This window comes from Mytilus trossulus, chromosome 5 (genome assembly GCF_036588685.1).
Source record: "Mytilus trossulus isolate FHL-02 chromosome 5, PNRI_Mtr1.1.1.hap1, whole genome shotgun sequence".
In the NCBI taxonomy this organism is placed as follows: domain Eukaryota; kingdom Metazoa; phylum Mollusca; class Bivalvia; order Mytilida; family Mytilidae; genus Mytilus; species Mytilus trossulus.
Window position 1 is genome coordinate 57,878,717 of NC_086377.1, and position 19,236 is coordinate 57,897,952.

General features: G+C 33.9%; 1 protein-coding gene across 1 annotated transcript; it reads left to right on the plus strand.

Moving 5' to 3' along the window:
- The first annotated feature begins 8,911 nt into the window (after window positions 1-8,911).
- LOC134718964 (zinc finger protein 45-like) lies at window positions 8,912-10,992 on the plus strand. The gene has a single exon (XM_063581843.1). The coding sequence runs from the start codon at window positions 9,076-9,078 to the stop codon at window positions 10,321-10,323; it is 1,248 nt and encodes a 415-aa protein (XP_063437913.1). The 5' UTR covers window positions 8,912-9,075; the 3' UTR covers window positions 10,324-10,992.
- The last annotated feature ends 8,244 nt before the right edge of the window (window positions 10,993-19,236 follow it).

Here is a 19,236-nt window from a genome sequence, read left to right on the forward strand (position 1 = left end):
GTTTTTATTATAAACGCGTTGGTTTTTACTTTCAACGCGTTGGTTTTTACTTTCAACGCGTTGGTTTTTACTTTCAACGCGTTGGTTTTTACTTTCAACGCGTTGGTTTTTACTTTCAACGCGTTGGTTTCACTTTCAACGTGTTGGTTTTTACTTTCAACGTATTGGTTTACTTTCAACGCGTTGGTTTTTACTTTCAACGTGTTGGTTTTTACTTTCAACGCGTTGGTTTTTACTTTCAACGTGTTGGTTTTACTTTCAACGTGTTGGTTTTACTTTCAACGCGCTGGTTGTCACTTTCAACGCGTTGGTTCGTAATTCATACGTTATGAAAAAACAACGCGTTTGTTTTCGATTCCATACCGTAGGTTTTTCACTTCTGTCGACCAATCAACATTTTTGTAACAAAGTACAATCTAACAACCGTTCGTACGGACTCCAGATTATTGTTAAGTTTGGTTGGAAAACATATTCTCCATTCGATTCAAGGAAACGAATTATTGCAGCCGAATTATCACTTCAGATAGAATTGACGTTGATATATCAGAAAATTTTCGAGGAATGTACACATGTTTGATATACGTTTAGATATAATATACTAGACTATGGAGTGTCTGTCCGAGCGGGAACTTCTCTAGTTCCTTAATTTAGGAATATATTTATAAAGCACAACAATGTCAGTATTTACCTCAGAAGCTAACAAAACCTTTAAATAGAAGGGACATAGTTCCTTATTCAGAAGGGACATAGTTACGATACTGTTGTCAGATCATTAAAGATAGCATATTTTGGCTTTAATATTGGTTCACTTATATGGTAATTGCATCGGAACTAAACACATTTACTAGTATTTAAAAACCAGTTGTTGGCATGACATGGGTTATGTTCTTCTCATATATTTTATGATGGTATGATACTAAACCCCTCACGGGAAGGACTGTGCCTGATATTCATATGATGAAGACATAATCTTTCAATCAATTCAATTGAGATCTGGAGCTGGTATGTCAGTTAACTGATAGTAGTCTGTCGTTATTTATGTACTATTGTCATTTTGTATATTTTCTTTTGTTACATCTTCTAACATCGTACTCGGACTTCTCTTGAACTGCCTTTTAATGTGCGTATTGTTATGCGTTTACTTTTCTACATTGGCTAGAGGAAGAGGGGGGGTTGAAATATGATCAACATGTTAAACCCCGCCGCATTTTTGATTATAACCATATATCGACTATTTGTAAATAAACGTATTAGCACCATTGTAACTAGATGTTAACCAGGTTAAAACTTCAAACATCAGTCAATATTATACTTTACTATAGTAATACCATAAAAGTAACACCCTTTTCCCGAGGGTAACTGCACGTATGCAGAATTATATATAACTGTTCTTTTGTAACGAAGTATTAATTATTTGGTTACCCTTGTCTTTGTAACTGATCAAGTTGGGATATGATTTTATTTTAATATCATATAACAAAAGTTATTATTCTATTATGACAAAGTGAGATCGTTTAGCAATGATTCATTGTTTGTTTAATTTGATATTAGGTCCCCTGATACCTACATAGATGTGCATTCGATAATATAGGCATGACATTTTATGAAAATGAAAGGATTGTATCCTCACGCAACATAAATTATTCTTTTTGCTTAAAATTGTTTCAACCATAACTGATATAAAAAGGAGATGTGGTATGATTAGACAAATAAAACAACTCTCCACAAGAGACCAAATGACACAGAAATTAAAAACTATATATGTCACCGTACGGTCTTCAACAATGAGCAAAGCCCATACCGCAAAGTCAGCTATACAAGGCCACGAAATGGCAAATGTAAAAAAAAATCAAACGAGAAAACTAACGTACTAATGTATATAAACAAAATGAACGAAAAAACAAATAATTTATGTAACACATCAACAAACGACAAATATTGAACCACAGGCTCCATATCTGGGACAGGCACATACATACAAAACTGAGTTCATTATTATTCATAAACTTTACAATACAGATTAGACCTAACAACGCTCTATCTTCCTAAATTATCAATCAATACACATCCAACAACATCCTTTACATTTAGTCTAAAGACGTAATAATTTGTCGGTAAAAAAAACATGACCTTGTGCAATGCCATGATACAAGCATCGACAGATTTTGTAGAGCCATAAATTTGTAGTATGTTTATAACAACAATATTTAGTTTGATTTGATTAACTGGTGACAAAATCGTAATAAATACCTATAAAAGATATACTGATGTTGAATAGGTAACCTTTTCGAAAAATTTTACTAAAAAGATCAAGAAGCTAAGTTCATAAACCTGGATCGTTTCTTAGTTTCCGGGTTCGGAAAATAACACTTCCGTAAAAAATAGGTGCCATCCTTTATCAAATACGTTTTCTACAGGTTTCAATCAAACTTCAAAACCAAATATAATAGCTATGAATGAAATTAGTGAAGTTGTTAAATAAGTTGTGGTAGCGAAATCCCTGACTAAATAATAGACATTCATTGATAACGAAAATTTGCCGGGCAATAAATTTCTCTAGACTTTTCATATATTTAACATTGACACATTTTTTTCTTTCAAAAAGTATGAAAAAATAACAAGGATTTTAAAAGATTTTTAAAGAAGATATTTTAAACTGTGTTTAATCAAATAATATGCCAACTTTAGCTGGCACTTATGGTAGAAGCATCGTTTTTGGAATAAAGAACGATAACTCTCTCTACACGACCCATCTGAAAATTTTCGTCACACTCGTTAAATCTCGTTCGATTAATTTTTTTAATGGCTGCCGAATTTAACGAAATGTGAACTTGAAAAAACGGGACAGATCGGAATAATTTCAATGTTAAATTAAATACGACATGAATTTTTATTTGTTTCCAAAAACAAGAATTTAGAAATTTTGGTAACTTATGTAGTTTATTTTAATTTGATTGTATCACGGAAATTACCGAAATTTGGACAACAACATCTGACGCCATGTTTCGTCTGCTTCATTCTTCCATTATCAGTGAGGGGAAAAAGAAATTCCCAAATAATCACAGGTACTTCATTTAAAAGTCACAAAATCATAATTACTGATAACATGTTTAGCGTAAAAGTTCCGTCCTGCCATGAGAACACAGAAAAAACCTCTGCAAGCAATATGATAAATCTCGGGATTTTTTTTTGTAATGGCAATGCGGCATGCGGGGGTAAACTCCGGTTCACTAATTGACCATAACTACTTATGTTCATCTGCCACATTATTCCCCATATCAAGGAACAGTGATTATGACGTTGGTTATACTATTGGATGTGATCACGGTTATTCATGTACCCACAGACAAATTCAAAACTTTAAAACAAAAGTTTAAAACAAAACAAAACAACATTCAATAATTCACAATCTTCTAAATCTGTACTTCCTTTGGCAAACTCTCAACAAATCTTTTCACTGATTGTGTCACATATCAGATATCTACCTTATACAGTCCCAATAGATGGAAACTACAAAAAAAAATTCATGACCAAAATAAAAAAAAATGTACAAGCCTTAAGGCATAAAATGCTTCACCACACACAGCCTGATAAGACCACAGAAACACCATTTTTTTTATGCCAGTTGAAATCAAACATATCTTAATTTTGGACCCTTCAAATTTCAATATGGACTTATTTGAAAACAAGTATCAGATGAACCCAAACATTTCTATTCAGCAGACCAGCAGTCTCTAACTACATATCTCCTTAATTTTATATGATAATCCTACAAAAATATTGAAAAAGTGTACATTTAAAAAAAATTTCTAGCGTCTCTCGTGTGAAAGCGGCACCTTTCTGGTCACTATTTATGTGTTGCGTCTAAATAAGAATTGTAACACTTTATAGTGACTGAACAGGTTAAACAAATACTTCTCAAGAAACAGAAAAAGAAGACAACTTGGAACAGCACCAGCCATGCCAGTATATGTACAATGTATGGATAAAAACTCAGATCAGAATAGTATGGACATTATGTTATTTATATGTCCTTGTGAATATATAGTGAGGACAGTTATCAATAATTCTGCAGATAATGCAATTTTATCAAGTGTCTTGTAAATTTTCTGTTACAATTTTCACACAATCAGTGAAATATTCAAAAAGGCTAAACTAAATTTTTATTACTGAAAATTTCAATCAATGACAAGTGTTTTATATACCAAATAACTCATGCGTTTCTGTGAGAGAACATCATGTGCAACTTTGGCAGTTGGCACATGTCAACTGTTAATATACTTACCAAATTTGTTTTCTTTATCATGATAATGACGTTAACATTATCAAGGAATACACATCATAGGAAAAATGCACAAATTACAGATAAAATAATTCAAACACCCTATTTTGTGTGCTTCTCCAGCAAAATCAGTATTTGTTGCATCTAGATGAGTAATAATCAATGTAAATATGGTAATTTTATTTTAAGAAAAAAACAAAATTTCGTAAAAAAAAACACCCAAATAATGTTGTACCATAACCCCAAAATCAATTCTAATTTTTGGGTATTTAACCTTCTAGTACAATTGCATAGACATCCATACACATCATACTAAATCTATTATCTGGAAAACAAATGTGTCTTCTTGAAAACAACCACGACATGGTTAAGCATTACTGGAAAGCAAATTTTTGACAAGCTTGTATTTCCCATTTCCATTCTCAATTTTATTTTGCTGTCATATAAAAACTTGAAAAGTAAGCTAACAAAAAAAATATGTATATCCAAGAAATGACATAAAACTGACTATGAATTAGTACATACAATTGAAGTAGAACCTACAAACTGAAGATGATCAGGAATATGAACGGTTTTTTGTTCGAGTCAGGTTTTTCTTTCGCCGAATCCCTTCATCGATATCAGTTAAATTTATTTAGTCAAAATTCAACACTAGTATTAAGGTTCATCATAACAAATTGGCAAATATGGCCATATTTTCACCTAGAAATAGTTATCAAAGGTACCAGGATTATAATTTCCCAATTTTTTTTTATGAAAACGATAATCTATTCAAAATCAGGTATAGTTTTGCAAAATGTGTAGCTTTAATCCATGCTTCTGTAATATTTAATTTCATGGTAGAAAATATAACATGTTGGCATAGAATAACGGGAAATTCTATCCGATTCTATCCACCTTAAAATGTTTAAATCCATTGAACAAAATACACAACTGTTGGTAAAATGCAGACTGCTTTGTTACAGCAGGCGTTCCATACGTATTTCTAAATTTGTTATCTCCCTTTGGTATTGTTATTTATCCGGCTGATTCGTTTTGTATATGATAAAAAAAAAAAGAAGGTAAACGTAAGTCGTTTAAAAATGTTTAACTAGACAGCTATTATGTATTTTATGTAATCAATGTATGATGTCAGTGGTTTCGGACTTGTCTCTGAAATAACAAAGCTCTCAGCAGACTCAGGCAAAGCTTAGACCAACATGATAAATATTTATACATGATGTAAGTTATTTTAAGGTGTACGAACTGACAACACAATCGCTGTTGTCTTTAACCTCAGATATTGTATCTAATTTAAAAATATAATAAAAAGAATTTAGATAACTCAGCCGTTTTAATTTTTTAAATGATTTACACAGATCACGTAGTTAACACCGATCCAACATGTGTCTATGGAACGCATAATTAGCACTATTGATTATGATAGCATGATTCTAGCTGTTATAGTAGATATACACGGGTCCGACGACCCTTACAGACAAGTTGGTTTCTTTAAAAAAAAAAGAAATGCGATCGTAAACCCAAATGCTTGTTTGGCATGTTAGATTATTGTTTAATAAACATGATAAAGATTTAATGTTTTATAATTATTTTTGTTGTATACGAATTAGAAACTGACATTGATTGTTTAATTAATGTAACTACTGTTCGATGTAGGGTGAAATATTCTTGTTAAAGGAATCATTGTTAAAGGAATATTTTTTTCACTCCTGTTTTCACAACATGTTAATTAAGTCACCAACTGGATGTTCCATTCTTAGGTGCTAGTTTTTTCCCGATAAGTGTTAGTTTTAAAGCTAAAGGTCAAATACAAAAGTGATGAAATTTAAGCAATTAATGATTATTTGTGTTTGAGAAATGCAATACGCGAACTTGTTATTATAACTGTGTTATTTTTTGGGAATTTGGGGTATATTCATGATTATTTGAACCATTAAAGTATTATAATACTTCCATGTTTGAACAATGGTTTATGATATTGATCATTTTTAAGATCCTTGCACCTGCTCTGGAAGGTTTTTTGTGATGCTAAATGCTTAGGGTAGTAAGCATTTGCAATTAAAAGCTGTGTGCTTTGTGCTCTTAAAAGTTTTAGATGACAAAGCTCTTTTGTTAAAAACGAAAACTTTTAAAATCTTTAACTTGATTTGAAGATATTATTTTCTGAATGTACTTTTTTATTTTGATGTCTTAAATTGTGGGTCATGAAAAAGGCCTGCAAGTTTAATTGTACAAACATACAGGTATACAGTTTTAATTGCACTGTATCCTCTTCACCTTGATGACCGAAACTAATTCTTTGAGAAAGCTATTTATAGCCTAGACAAAACAGCCACACACGCGAAGCAATGACTGTGTTTTTAATTTGATAGATGCTTTTGTGTACTTCTGTTAAATTGTTTCTTTTAAAATTGTAACACGATGATGACTCCTGTACCCATATTTTGACTATTTTATTTATTATATCTGTTTAGTTCATGTATCGTTGTAAATAAAACGGAATTTGATGAGACTGTCGTACAAAGTGAGAGGTTTAGCGCTATAAAACCAGGTTTAATCCACCATTTTCTACATTAGAAAATGCCTGTATAAAGCCAGGAATATGACAGTTGTTGTCCATTCGTTTTTTATGTGTTTTTGTCCTTTAATTTTTTATTGTGATTAGGGACTTTCCGATTTTATTTTCCTCTGAGTTCAGTATTTTTGAGATTTATTTTTACACCTTGTACTGATAAATAAACAAACAAAATTGAAAACAACAAAAAAAAACTTACATGGTAAAACCTGAAATTACCACTGAATACCCATCACATAAATATTAGTTTGTTTAAAGGCCATATGAACTGGTGAAGGGTTTTACTTTTTTTTTTTTTATCTGAACACGTTTTTTTCATTAACTTTTAAAGGGTGTCTTTTACATGGTAAGGTTACACTGCTGCCTTATGGTATGTATGTAATTTCTTTTAAACCAGGTGTTTTTATAAACATGTCCCAAGTCAGAGGCATGTTGTTTAGTGGTTGTCTTTTTTGGTGCATTTCACATTTTTTGTTTTTTGAAAGTTTGCTATAGCTTGCTATAGCAATACTTTCCTTAGGCGTCGGCCTCAACTTCCGGTGTGACAGACTGTCGCAAATTACATTTGCTCCGAGATAATGTAGTACAAGTGTTTGAATGATGCTTTTGAAATATTGAGTTACTTATCTTTTGAAGCAATACTTTCCTTAGGCATCGGCCTCAACTTTCGGTGTGATAGACTATCGAAAATTACATATATATGCTCCGAGATAATGTAGTACTAGTGTTTGAATGATGCCTGTTGAAATTTTGAGTTACTACCCTTTTGAAAAGATTGCAGCTTGAATAAAAAAGGAATGAATGTTCACCGACAATTCAGATGAATTTAACTTCATTTTAAAAATGAGTATCACAAAATCTTCTTTTCGGATTTGTCATGCGCTGAAGAAAAAATCAAAAGAAATCTACGTGAGACAGCATTTCATTCATAAATATTTCATGAATGAACATTTTACCGCGCTTTTATTTACTTCGTACACTATTTACAAAATTAATGTTTATTTAAAAAAAAGTAAAAGCCCGAGAATATCGAAAGAATCCGGTATGCAACATGTTTATGTTACGTCCATTGGCCGTTAGTCCTATAATGTAAGACTCTGCAGGTTCATCATGTTCATATCATTTACATTGAACGTTTTTTATCGAATAATTTTTTTTACTACCAATGTTGAACCTCAGAGTCTTATAAGTTTAACAACCATCCATTTTCTCCCAATTAATGTAAATGATATGAACCTGCAGAGTCTAAATTATAGGACTAATTAGCCGTCAGATATTTGACAAGTGATATTGTTTTGATTGCTTAATATTATACACGGGTGACAGGGAGTAATTAATACCGGATAATAATGTGGCTTAAATTATGCCAAGTATGAGTAAAGATAAATACCGGCTTTGGTATAATAAGTCCATTGTTTTTGTCAAAACATCGATTGCCGGATTGGAAGTTTATGATGCAAAAAGTACAAAGGGAAAAATTATTCACTTTTACTACTAAGTGATAAATTAAAACAATCTTTATAATTCAGTGATAACAAGCACTTTTTTTACATTTTAATATTTTATGATGTATTTAAATTGAGTAATTATTGTTGCAAAGTCCATTAGAAATTTGAATTGAGATCAGTTTTGGAATAAAGGAAAGGGGGATGTAAAAAAAATGGGGTTTTTTTTTGGGGGGGGGGGGGGGGGGGGGGCGGTTCAATTTTTCTCATTTGAAATTTCATAAATTACATTTTTTTAGAGGATTAATATTCTACAGCATAGTGAATTGCTCAAAGACAAAACAAATATTTTGAGATCATTAGACCATTCATTCTGTGTCAGAAACCTATGCTGTGTCAACTATTTAATCACGATCCAAATTTCAAGCTGAATCCAGCTTGAATGTTGTGTCCATACTTGCCCCAACCGTTCAGGGTTCAACCTCTGCGGTCGTATAAAGCTGCGCCCTGCGGAGCATCTGGTTAAAAATGGCTGGATCCGCCCCTGTAAATATCAGATAATGAAATTTGTTTTTATAATTAAAAGTTAATTTCTTATTTTTTAGACTCCACACAACCCAGAGAAAATATGGTGACCAAAAGGGTACAGAAACCAAAATATTGTCATACAACAACAAAACATAACAGATAGACATGCAATTACCTCCTTTTGGCCTTGACTAAACTTTAGTTAAGTTATATTAGAACGCACCAGCTTCATTCTGGCGGAAATAATGTTGTCAGAGCCCACAATTGCAGAAGCACATGTTAAGATGAGAACACACACTGGTGATAAACCTTTTAAATGTGATATATGTGGTTATAGTTATTATAAGAGTTCAAACTTACAGAAACACACAACAACACACACTGTTTATAAACCTTATACATGTGAAATTTGTGGGAAAGCATTTGCTAATCATGCAACCTTAAAGGTACACATAGTAATACATTCGGGTGATAAACCTTATAAATGTAATATATGTGGTACAGGATTTGCTCAGAAATCAACCTTAAAGAGACACATAAGAACACACACTGGTGACAAACCTTATAAATGTGAAACGTGTGGTCAAGGATTTACTCAAAGTCATAACTTGCATAGCCACATGAGCAAACACACTGATTATAAACCTTATCAATGTGAAATGTGTGGTGAAGGGTTCAAACGGAGAAATTATCTACAAAGACACATGATTACACACCATGGGGACAAACCGTATACATGTGGCATATGCGGTAAAGCGTTTTCGAAAAGTACATACTTAAAGATGCACATAAGAATACACACAGGTGATAAACCATATACATGTGATACATGTGGTAAAAGGTTTTCAACAAGTGCATACTTAAAGAAACACAAGAGAACACACACTTGTGATAAACCTTATAAATGTGGAATATGTGGTAAAGGGTTTAATGAGAAGGCGTATTTGCAGATACACATGAGAATACACACTGGTGATGAACCTTACCAATGTGATATATGTGGAAAACGGAGTAAACAAAGTAGTGATATGCTGAGGCACACGAGAACACACACTGGTGAAAAATCATATAAATGTGATATATGTGGTAAAGCGTTTGTTCAAGGTTCAACCTTACAGAGACACATGAGAACACACACTGGAGATAAACCTTATAAATGTGATGTATGCGGTAAAGGTTTTTCTGAGAGTACACACTTGAAGAGACACAGTAGAACACACACGGGAGATAAACCTTATAAATGTGATGTGTGTGGAAAAGAGTTTGGTGATGGTTCATACTTGAAGCCACATATGAGAACACACACTGGTTATAAACCTTTTAAATGTAATATATGTGAGAAGGAATTTAGTCAGGGTAATAGTTTAAAGAAACACATGAAATCACACACTGCTTATAAACCTTATAAGTGTGATATATGTGGCAAGGGATTTAATCAGAGTATGTATGGTTTAAAGAAACACATGAAATCACACACTTATCTTGCTGATTAAATATATATGTGGTTAAGGGTTCAATCGGAGAAATTATATACAAAGACACATGAGAACACACCATGGGGATAAACCGTATACATGTTGCATATGGTATGTGATAAAGGGTTTTCTCAAAGTACAACATTAAAGATACACATATAAATACACACGGGTGATAAACCTTTTAATAATATGCATGTGATATATGTGGTAAAGGATGTATTCATGGGATATTTAGCGACATATCAGAATACACCTTGATAAAAAAAACATATACATGTGATATACTAGTACTGTGGTAAAGGATGCATTCATGGAATATGTAGCGACATATCAGAATACACTTTGATAAAAAAACTTATACATGTGATATTTGTGGTAAAGGATGCATTCATGGAATACACAGTGACACATAGATTACGCACTGATGTTGAACATTTTAAATGTGATATATATGTGGAAAAATATTTAATCATGGGGAATGCAGTGATACATCAGAATACACACTGATGATACACATTACATGTTACGTGTCTTGTTAAGTCTTATGTGGACTTCGTGGCTTAGAGACACATGAGAACACGCACTGCAGATAACCATTATAAATGTCTCATGTGTTGTAAAGAATGAATGAATGAATTTCGTGGATTAGAGACACGCGAGTACACACAATGGAGATACCCCTTATAAATGATGCGTGTGGGGTAAAGAGTATTGTTACCTTCGTGGCTTAGAGATACACATGAGAACACACACTGGAGAAAACCTTATAAATATCACGTGTTTGGTAAAGAGTAATGTAAACTTCGTGGCTAAGAGAGTACATGAGAACACACCATTGAGGTGAACATTATAAATGTCACGTATGTATAATGTGGTAAAGAGTTATGCGAACGTCGTGGCTTAGAGACGTGAGAATACACACTGGAGATGAATCTAATAAATGTCGCGTATGGGGTTAAGAGCTATGCGAACGTCGTGGCTTAGAGACATGAGAATACACGCTGGAGATTAACCTTATCAATGTCACGTATGTATAATGTGGTAAAGAGTTATGCGAACGTCGTGGCTTAGAGACGTGAGAATACACACTGGAGATGAATCTAATAAATGTCGCGTATGGGGTTAAGAGCTATGCGAACGTCGTGGCTTAGAGACATGAGAATACACGCTGGAGATTAACCTTATCAATGTCACGTATGTATAATGTGGTAAAGAGTTATGCGAACGTCGTGGCTTAGAGACGTGAGAATACACACTGGAGATGAATCTAATAAATGTCGCGTATGGGGTTAAGAGCTATGCGAACGTCGTGGCTTAGAGACATGAGAATACACACTGGAGATGAACCTTATAAATGTCGCGTGTGGGGTAAATAGTGGTGTAAACTGTTTGGCTAAGAGATACACGAGAACACACTCTGGAGGTAAACATTATAAGTGTCACGATTGTGGCAGAGAGTACATTGTAATTGTTTGCATATAAAATAAATTATTCGTTCATCATCATTATTGTCAATAAGACTTTTTATTTCCCGTTTGAAATGATTTGTCATTTTGGGCCTTTTAAAGCAGACTACATGGACTAAGCGGTGTGGGTTATGCTCATTGTACAATGACTTCTACGATGGTAACTGCAGACTGTACCCATATTTTGACTATTTTATTTATTTTGTCTGTTTAGTTCACGCATCATTGGAAATATAACGGAATTTGATGAGACTGCCATCAAAGTGAGAGGGTTAGCGCTATAAAACAAGGTTTAATCCACCATTTATTTCATGCCTGTACCAAGTCATATGGGGGAGGACAGGGGTAAGGGAGACAGGAGAAAGGGGTAGGAGAAAGGAGAGGAAGGCTGGGAGAAAGGAGAAAAAGTTGGAGAAAAAATAAAATATGAAAAAATAAAATATCTCTCTTTTTTTCCGGTAAATTAAAAAAAAAAATAAAGAGAAGAGGGATAGGAGAAAGGAGAAAGGAGAAGAGGGGTGGGAGAAGGGAGAAGGGTACCCCCCCTGTCCTTCCCCTCAAGTCAGGAATATGACAGTTCTTGTCCATTCGCTTTTGATGTGTTTTGCTATTTGACTTTGCCATGTGATTATGGACTTTCCTCTAAGTTCAGTATTTTTGTGATTTTACTTGTTAATTGCTATGTCATTTCTCCTCTTTGGCAATTCTATACGCTGTATTTTATTTTATATATTCATACACAACAGCCCATACGGATTATTTGTTTCGCGTTCCCACAGTTGACAGCCCACATGTGCCCTCTCTTTCTTTTGTAAAAATATTAATTACGAATGCTCATTTTCCCCGAATTGATTGGACTTGCAAGCCTTTTGATTCAACAAAAGAAATTGAGACACATGCACTTGTCTCAGAAAAAAATCCTATATATTATTATATTAAGGTATGTAGGGGGTGGGGGGAATCGGAGACAAGTGCCTGTGAATTGAGAGTCGTATTAGGGTATGTTAGAAAACAAATTCTGATTCAACTGCCTGTAAATTGACAGCCGTTTTGTAGAAGTTAGCGCATCGGACTACTAACAAAGTTTCCTTGTTCGATCCCCGTGCCGGGAAGGGGGGTGGTCACACAGACAATCAGGCACAGTATATCAATGTATAAATGTATTTAATCAACGTTTTGGTCAAGTAAAATTTTACAAACACATACGAGGACACACAGACAGTCAGTCACAATGTATTAATGTGATGTATGTTATCTACGTTTTACATGTTTAGTCAAGAAAGAATTTGTTAACACTCACGAGACCACACAGACAGTCAGACACAAAGTATCAATGTGAGAACACACACAGGTGATAAACTTTATAAATGCCACGTGTGTGATAAAGGGTTCAGTGATAGGTTTACATGTTTTAGTCGAGGAAGAATTTTACTAGTAACACAGACAGTCAGACACAATGTATGAATGTTATAAAATTGAGAATGGAATGGGGAATGTGTCAAAGAGACAACAACCCGACCATAGAACAGACAAGAACAGAAGGTCGCCAACAGGTCTCCAATGCAGCGAGAAATTGCCGCACCCGGAGGCGTTATTAAAGTTTTACATGTTTTAGTAAAGGAAGATTTTTACAGACACACATACAGTCAGGTACAATTATTGCATGAATATGATGAATGATATCAACGTTTTGTTCAACTTTAAATTTTACTGACAGACACGAGAACGCTTCGACCGTCAGGCACAATGTATGAATGGGATGTATATTATCTACGTTTTACATGGTTTAGTCAAGAAAGAATTTTACTAACACACACGAGAACACAACACACACACAAACAAACCAAGACACACACACAAAAACAAGATATAATGTTATCGGATTCTTAAACTTATGAGATATGTGTAGAATGCTGTATAGTAAGGAATGATTCATAATTAATACAATTATTCTGCTTGATAATTCTAATTTTATAATTTTGCCGGTAATAGCATAACTATTATAACGGGATTAGCAAAATTCCAACTTAGCAGATGTATTCTATTTGTCTATCTCGGAGATCCTGAATTCCAATTGCTGGATAGTAGTACAACAAAGGAGATATTAATGATATGTTAATAGCTACATGTATATATTAAGAGGATTCCATTATACTGGACTTCTGATATTAGCAATCACCAATCAGGGGCGGATCCAGCCATTTTAAAAAGGGGGGTTCCTAACCCAGGACAAAGGAGAAAGGGGCGGGGGGTTCCAACTACATGTCCCCATTCAAATGCCTTGATGGTCCAAAAAAAAAAGGGGATTCCAACCCCCGCAACCTCCCCTCTGGATCCGCGCCTGACCAATTGACTATTAGTATGTTTTAAGTCACCACCAAGTTGAACTTAAAATGTGTTCAATTTGCCTGTCCATCTATCCGTCCGTCCATCACTCTTCAGTTCCAGTTAAGAAATGCTTTGACCAAATGATTCCATTATTGGTTTGTACAGCTTAATATTATGTTACAGGTTAATTTTGTGATTTATGCTGGTGGAATAACATCTCAGACAGGTGGGTGCCCTAAGAAATTAAGAGGTTTCTCACAATTGTTAGGGCCATATCTATCTTGCCTTACCACATGATAAGCCAGGTTGGCCTGGCTATTGTTATCCCATGAAGCTCATCAGCTGTTAACTTTCAAGAATTGATTATCAGATGATGAACTTGAAACAAAGTCCGACCAAACGCAATTATCTTTTCAAGTATCTACATGTATGCAACATTTAAAAAAATCAACATACCCCCTCCCCCCTTTTTACAAACCCCCAAACCCCAATGTTACTTTATATAAATACACTTATTGAACAATCTGAAGACAAAACCCTGACATAACTGTGGGTGAAGCAAAGAATGAATTCATACTCCAATTTAAAAATAAGCATCTGAATGTTTGTCTCTAGTGTTTAATTGGCTGTGCATTTGTGTTCAGATATCGCAGATCAAATTTATTCGTTCATTGTGTAATCATACGTTTTTTAATTGAGTTAAGTCTGCCAATTGTATCGTATGTTTTTCTATGTTGTGATGTTATGCTATTGTTTCAGAAAAAGGGAGAAGGTTTGGGCCCATTAAAACGTTTAATCCCGCTGCAAATGTTTGCACCTGTCCTAAGTCAGGAATCTGATGTACAGTAGTTGTCGTTTGTTTATGTAATATATACGTGTTTCTCGTTTCTCGTTTTGTTTATATAGATTAGACCGTTGGTTTTCCCGTTTGAATGGTTTTACACTAGTAATTTTGGGGCCTTTTATAGCTTGTTGTTCGGTGTGAGCCAAGGCTCCGTGTTGAAGGCCGTACTTTAACCTATAATGGTTTAATTTTTAAATTGTTATTTGGATGGAGAGTTGTCTCATTGGCACTCACACCACATCTTCCTATATCTATCTACCCTCTATCTTTGTATTTCTTTACATAAAATTTCTATTTATGCAGTTTTCGAGTGGTTGTTGCTATGGATAATATATGTTTCCGTGGTAACAATTGAAGTCAACAACACTTGCATGACGATAGTAATTTAAAGTTTTTGTTAGCTTTGAAGTATTTTCTTGTCGGTTATCAGGACATTTAAGCGCTTGGAATGCAATATTCTTCAAATAAATACTTCGTTTTCAAGGAAAAAATCGGTTACTATGGTGATAAAACTAAAGAAAATCCTATGCATTTTTTCTATTTCATTTGGTAAAGTAGTATTCTTACTTTATAACTACAGTGCGAACTATTCTGTACACATTTGCACTTTTCTGAAAAACACTAGTTAGAAAAAAAGTTGAAAATATGCTTTTTTTTGCAAAAATTAACAAATTTGGTTCACATGCAACGTTCACTAAAATGAAGCTTAAAACAAGTTGTATCAATGTAACATATGAACATTAATGAAAAATGCATGATTATATTCAGAATCAGGCTCTAAATTGTAGTGATTTAGCTGATTTTAGAAAGATTTTACCAGGCCTAACAACCAAAAAATAGTGTGTCCGTTATCATGGCAACCACTCATATTGTTTTTTTAGCAGTATTCATTTATTGCTTCTTCTAGGCCAATTATAAATAAAATCTGGACCCCTCCCCCAATATATCACATGTATATGGCACTCTGTTTGGTTCTTAAAAAGAGCAGTACTTAAATCTTTACAATAAAATAATATTGTAATTTTATATATTGTCTGATTAAAAATCTGAAATAAGTCCGGCAAAATATCAAAGCTCGATATATAATCGCAACTTAGTCGGAGTTGTCAATATAGAGCAAAATAAGCTATTTCTATTGAGCCGTTAAAATAGCCCCTAAGGAGCTATTTTATTTTCTTTGAGCCGGCAAAATAGCGGCTGTCAAAAATAAAGTCATAGATTATCAAATAATCACGAAAAATTTGATCTGGTAATCAAAGAGTCATTATAAAAATACTCAAGTAATCAAGTAATCACCCATGTGGAGGCCGATGAACAAACATAACCTTTAAAACTGAAATCCGCCGCCGGTACACATATTATATAGGAAATATCTGCGAAAAAATTTTGCAGTTATTTCCCTTTATCATTTTTCTTCAGGGAGACGGATTAATATAAGGGAAAGCTTGTTTCCAAATCCCTATGTTATATTTTATCACTGTATTTATATGTGTATGTCATGTACATGATTTTTTGAAATTAAATATGTTTAAAGTAAAACTGCAATCAAGAAACACGAACCCCGCCGTCGGTTGTGATCTCTGTTACCCCGGAAGCATAGCAGATCCTGCCCCACATACCCCATCCGTTATGCTGCTCGTGTAAATACAAACTCAGTGATTAGTATAATTAGTCAGGCCACATTACTAGTGTATGTTCTCATATGTACAAGTATCACCAAACCCTCTACTGCATATATCACATTCGAACGGTTTTTCACCAGTATGTATTCTCATGTGTATATAATATGGTTGAACTGTCACCAAACCCTTTACCGCACATGTCACATTCATATGGTTAATACCGGTGTGTTTCCATGTTTACTTTTTTCACCAGTATGTATTCTCATGTGTATATACTATGGTTGAACTGTCAATAAACCCTTTACCGCATATATCACATTCAAACGGTTTTTCACCAGTATGTATTCGCATGTGTATATAATATGGTTGAACTGTCACCAAACCCTTTACCGCACATGTCACATTCATATGGTTAATACCGGTGTGTTTCCATGTTTACTTTTTTCACCAGTATGTATTCTCATGTGTATATACTATGGTTGAACTGTCAATAAACCCTTTACCGCATATATCACATTCAAACGGTTTTTCACCAGTATGTATTCGCATGTGTATATAATATGGTTGAACTGTCACCAAACCCTTTACCGCACATGTCACATTCATATGGTTAATACCGGTGTGTTTCCATGTTTACTTTTTTCACCAGTATGTATTCTCATGAGTATATAATATGGTTGAACTATCACCAAACCCTTTATCGTATATTTCACATTCAAATGTTTTGTCACCAGTGTATGTTCTCATGAGTATATAATATGTTTGAACTATCGCTAAACCCTTTACCGTATATATCACATGCAATTGCTTAATTTCACCAGCATGCGTTCTCATGTGTATATGTATGAACTATCACCAAACCCTTTACCGTCTATATATCACATTCATACTGTTAACACCAGTGTGTGTTCTCGTGTGTATATGGTTGAACAATCACCAAATCCTTTACCGTATATATAACATTCAAATGGTTTATGTTAGCAGTGTATGTTTTCATGAGTATATGTATGAACTATCACCAAACCCTTTACCGCATATATCACATTCATATTGTTATTCACCAATGGATGTTCCAATGTGTATATGTTTGGACTATCGCTAAACCCTTTACCGTATATATCACATTCAATTGCTTAATTTCACTAGCATGCGTTCTCATGTGTATATGTACGAACTATCACCAAACCCTTTACCGTATATATATCACATTCATACTGTAAACACCAGTGTGTGTTCTCGTGTGTATATGGTTGAACAATCACCAAATCCTTTACCGTATATATAACATTCAAATGGTTTATGTTAGCAGTGTATGTTTTCATGAGTATATGTATGAACTATTACCAAACCCTTTACCGCATATATCACATTCATATTGTTATTCACCAATGGATGTTCCAATGTGTATATGTTAAAACTATCACAAAACCCTTAGCCGTATATATTTCACACTCAATTGCTTCATATCACCAGTATGTGTTCGCATGTGTATATGATTGCACTATCACCAACACATTTACCGCACACATTGCTTTCAAATGTTTTATGGAACCATGCAGTGTGTGTTCTCATGTGTATATATTTGAATTATTATAAAACCCTTTACAATGTATATCACATGCAAGTGCTTCATATCATCAGTATGTGTTCTCATGTGTACATATGTAGGACTCTAAAGTGCGATGGGGACGCTAAAGTACGACGGTGACGCTAAAGTGCGATGGTCTACGCTAAAGTGCGATGCTTACAAACGCTAAAGTGCGATTGTCCGCAAAAGAATAGACGTAAGACACGCAGTTGAATAATGACGTTTTCAGTCTTTTATACAAACCAAACATTTGCACACCGTTAGATAAATTCTAAGAATATTTGTTCAACATCTTGTAAACCAAATAATTAAGACTTAATTATTTTAAACCAAACTTGATTATTTTAAACCAAATCAGACTTTGTCTGTTGACTCAAATATGTTTTTTCTTTCGGGTGCTGGAAGAAGTACTTGTGCCCTGCAGTTGACTATTTTACTATAGATACAAAATACGTATTTTGCTTCTGTTAGAAGTGAACGTACACATATAAATCATTATAAATGTTGCATGTTGCAGCTTACTTTGAGGTGAACGTTAAAACATTGCCAAATTTATTCAAAAGTAACGGCGGTAAAATAAAGGTTCATGTTTTCGTGGATAAATTATAAATTGTCGGCTAAATCTTTATTTGTACATTGTAGGGAATATAACAAGTAAGGCCTACTATAACAAGTACTTGTATTTGTACTCGATACGAAAATGGAGAAAGCTCGGAGACAAATAGATTTTACGTATGTACACAATGATCGATTTTGTTTGTACATTTTCAATGACAGCTGTAAGGGGAGGTGTTCACATAAGTGAAAGACTGTGTGAACGGCAAGCTACACCAATTATCCAAATTGTTTTACGTCCGAATTGTTAAAAATCATTTACAGGGAATATAGATTATTTTTACACTTAACTTAAAGTACGAATTATGTGGTTGATTTTCTAAACTTTGTAGGTCCATCGCACTTTAGCGTAATACACCATCGTACTTTAGCGAACAAACAACCATCGCACTTTAGCGTGATACACCATCGTACTTTAGCGTAGACCATCGCACTTTAGCGTGACCATCGCACTTTAGAGTACCA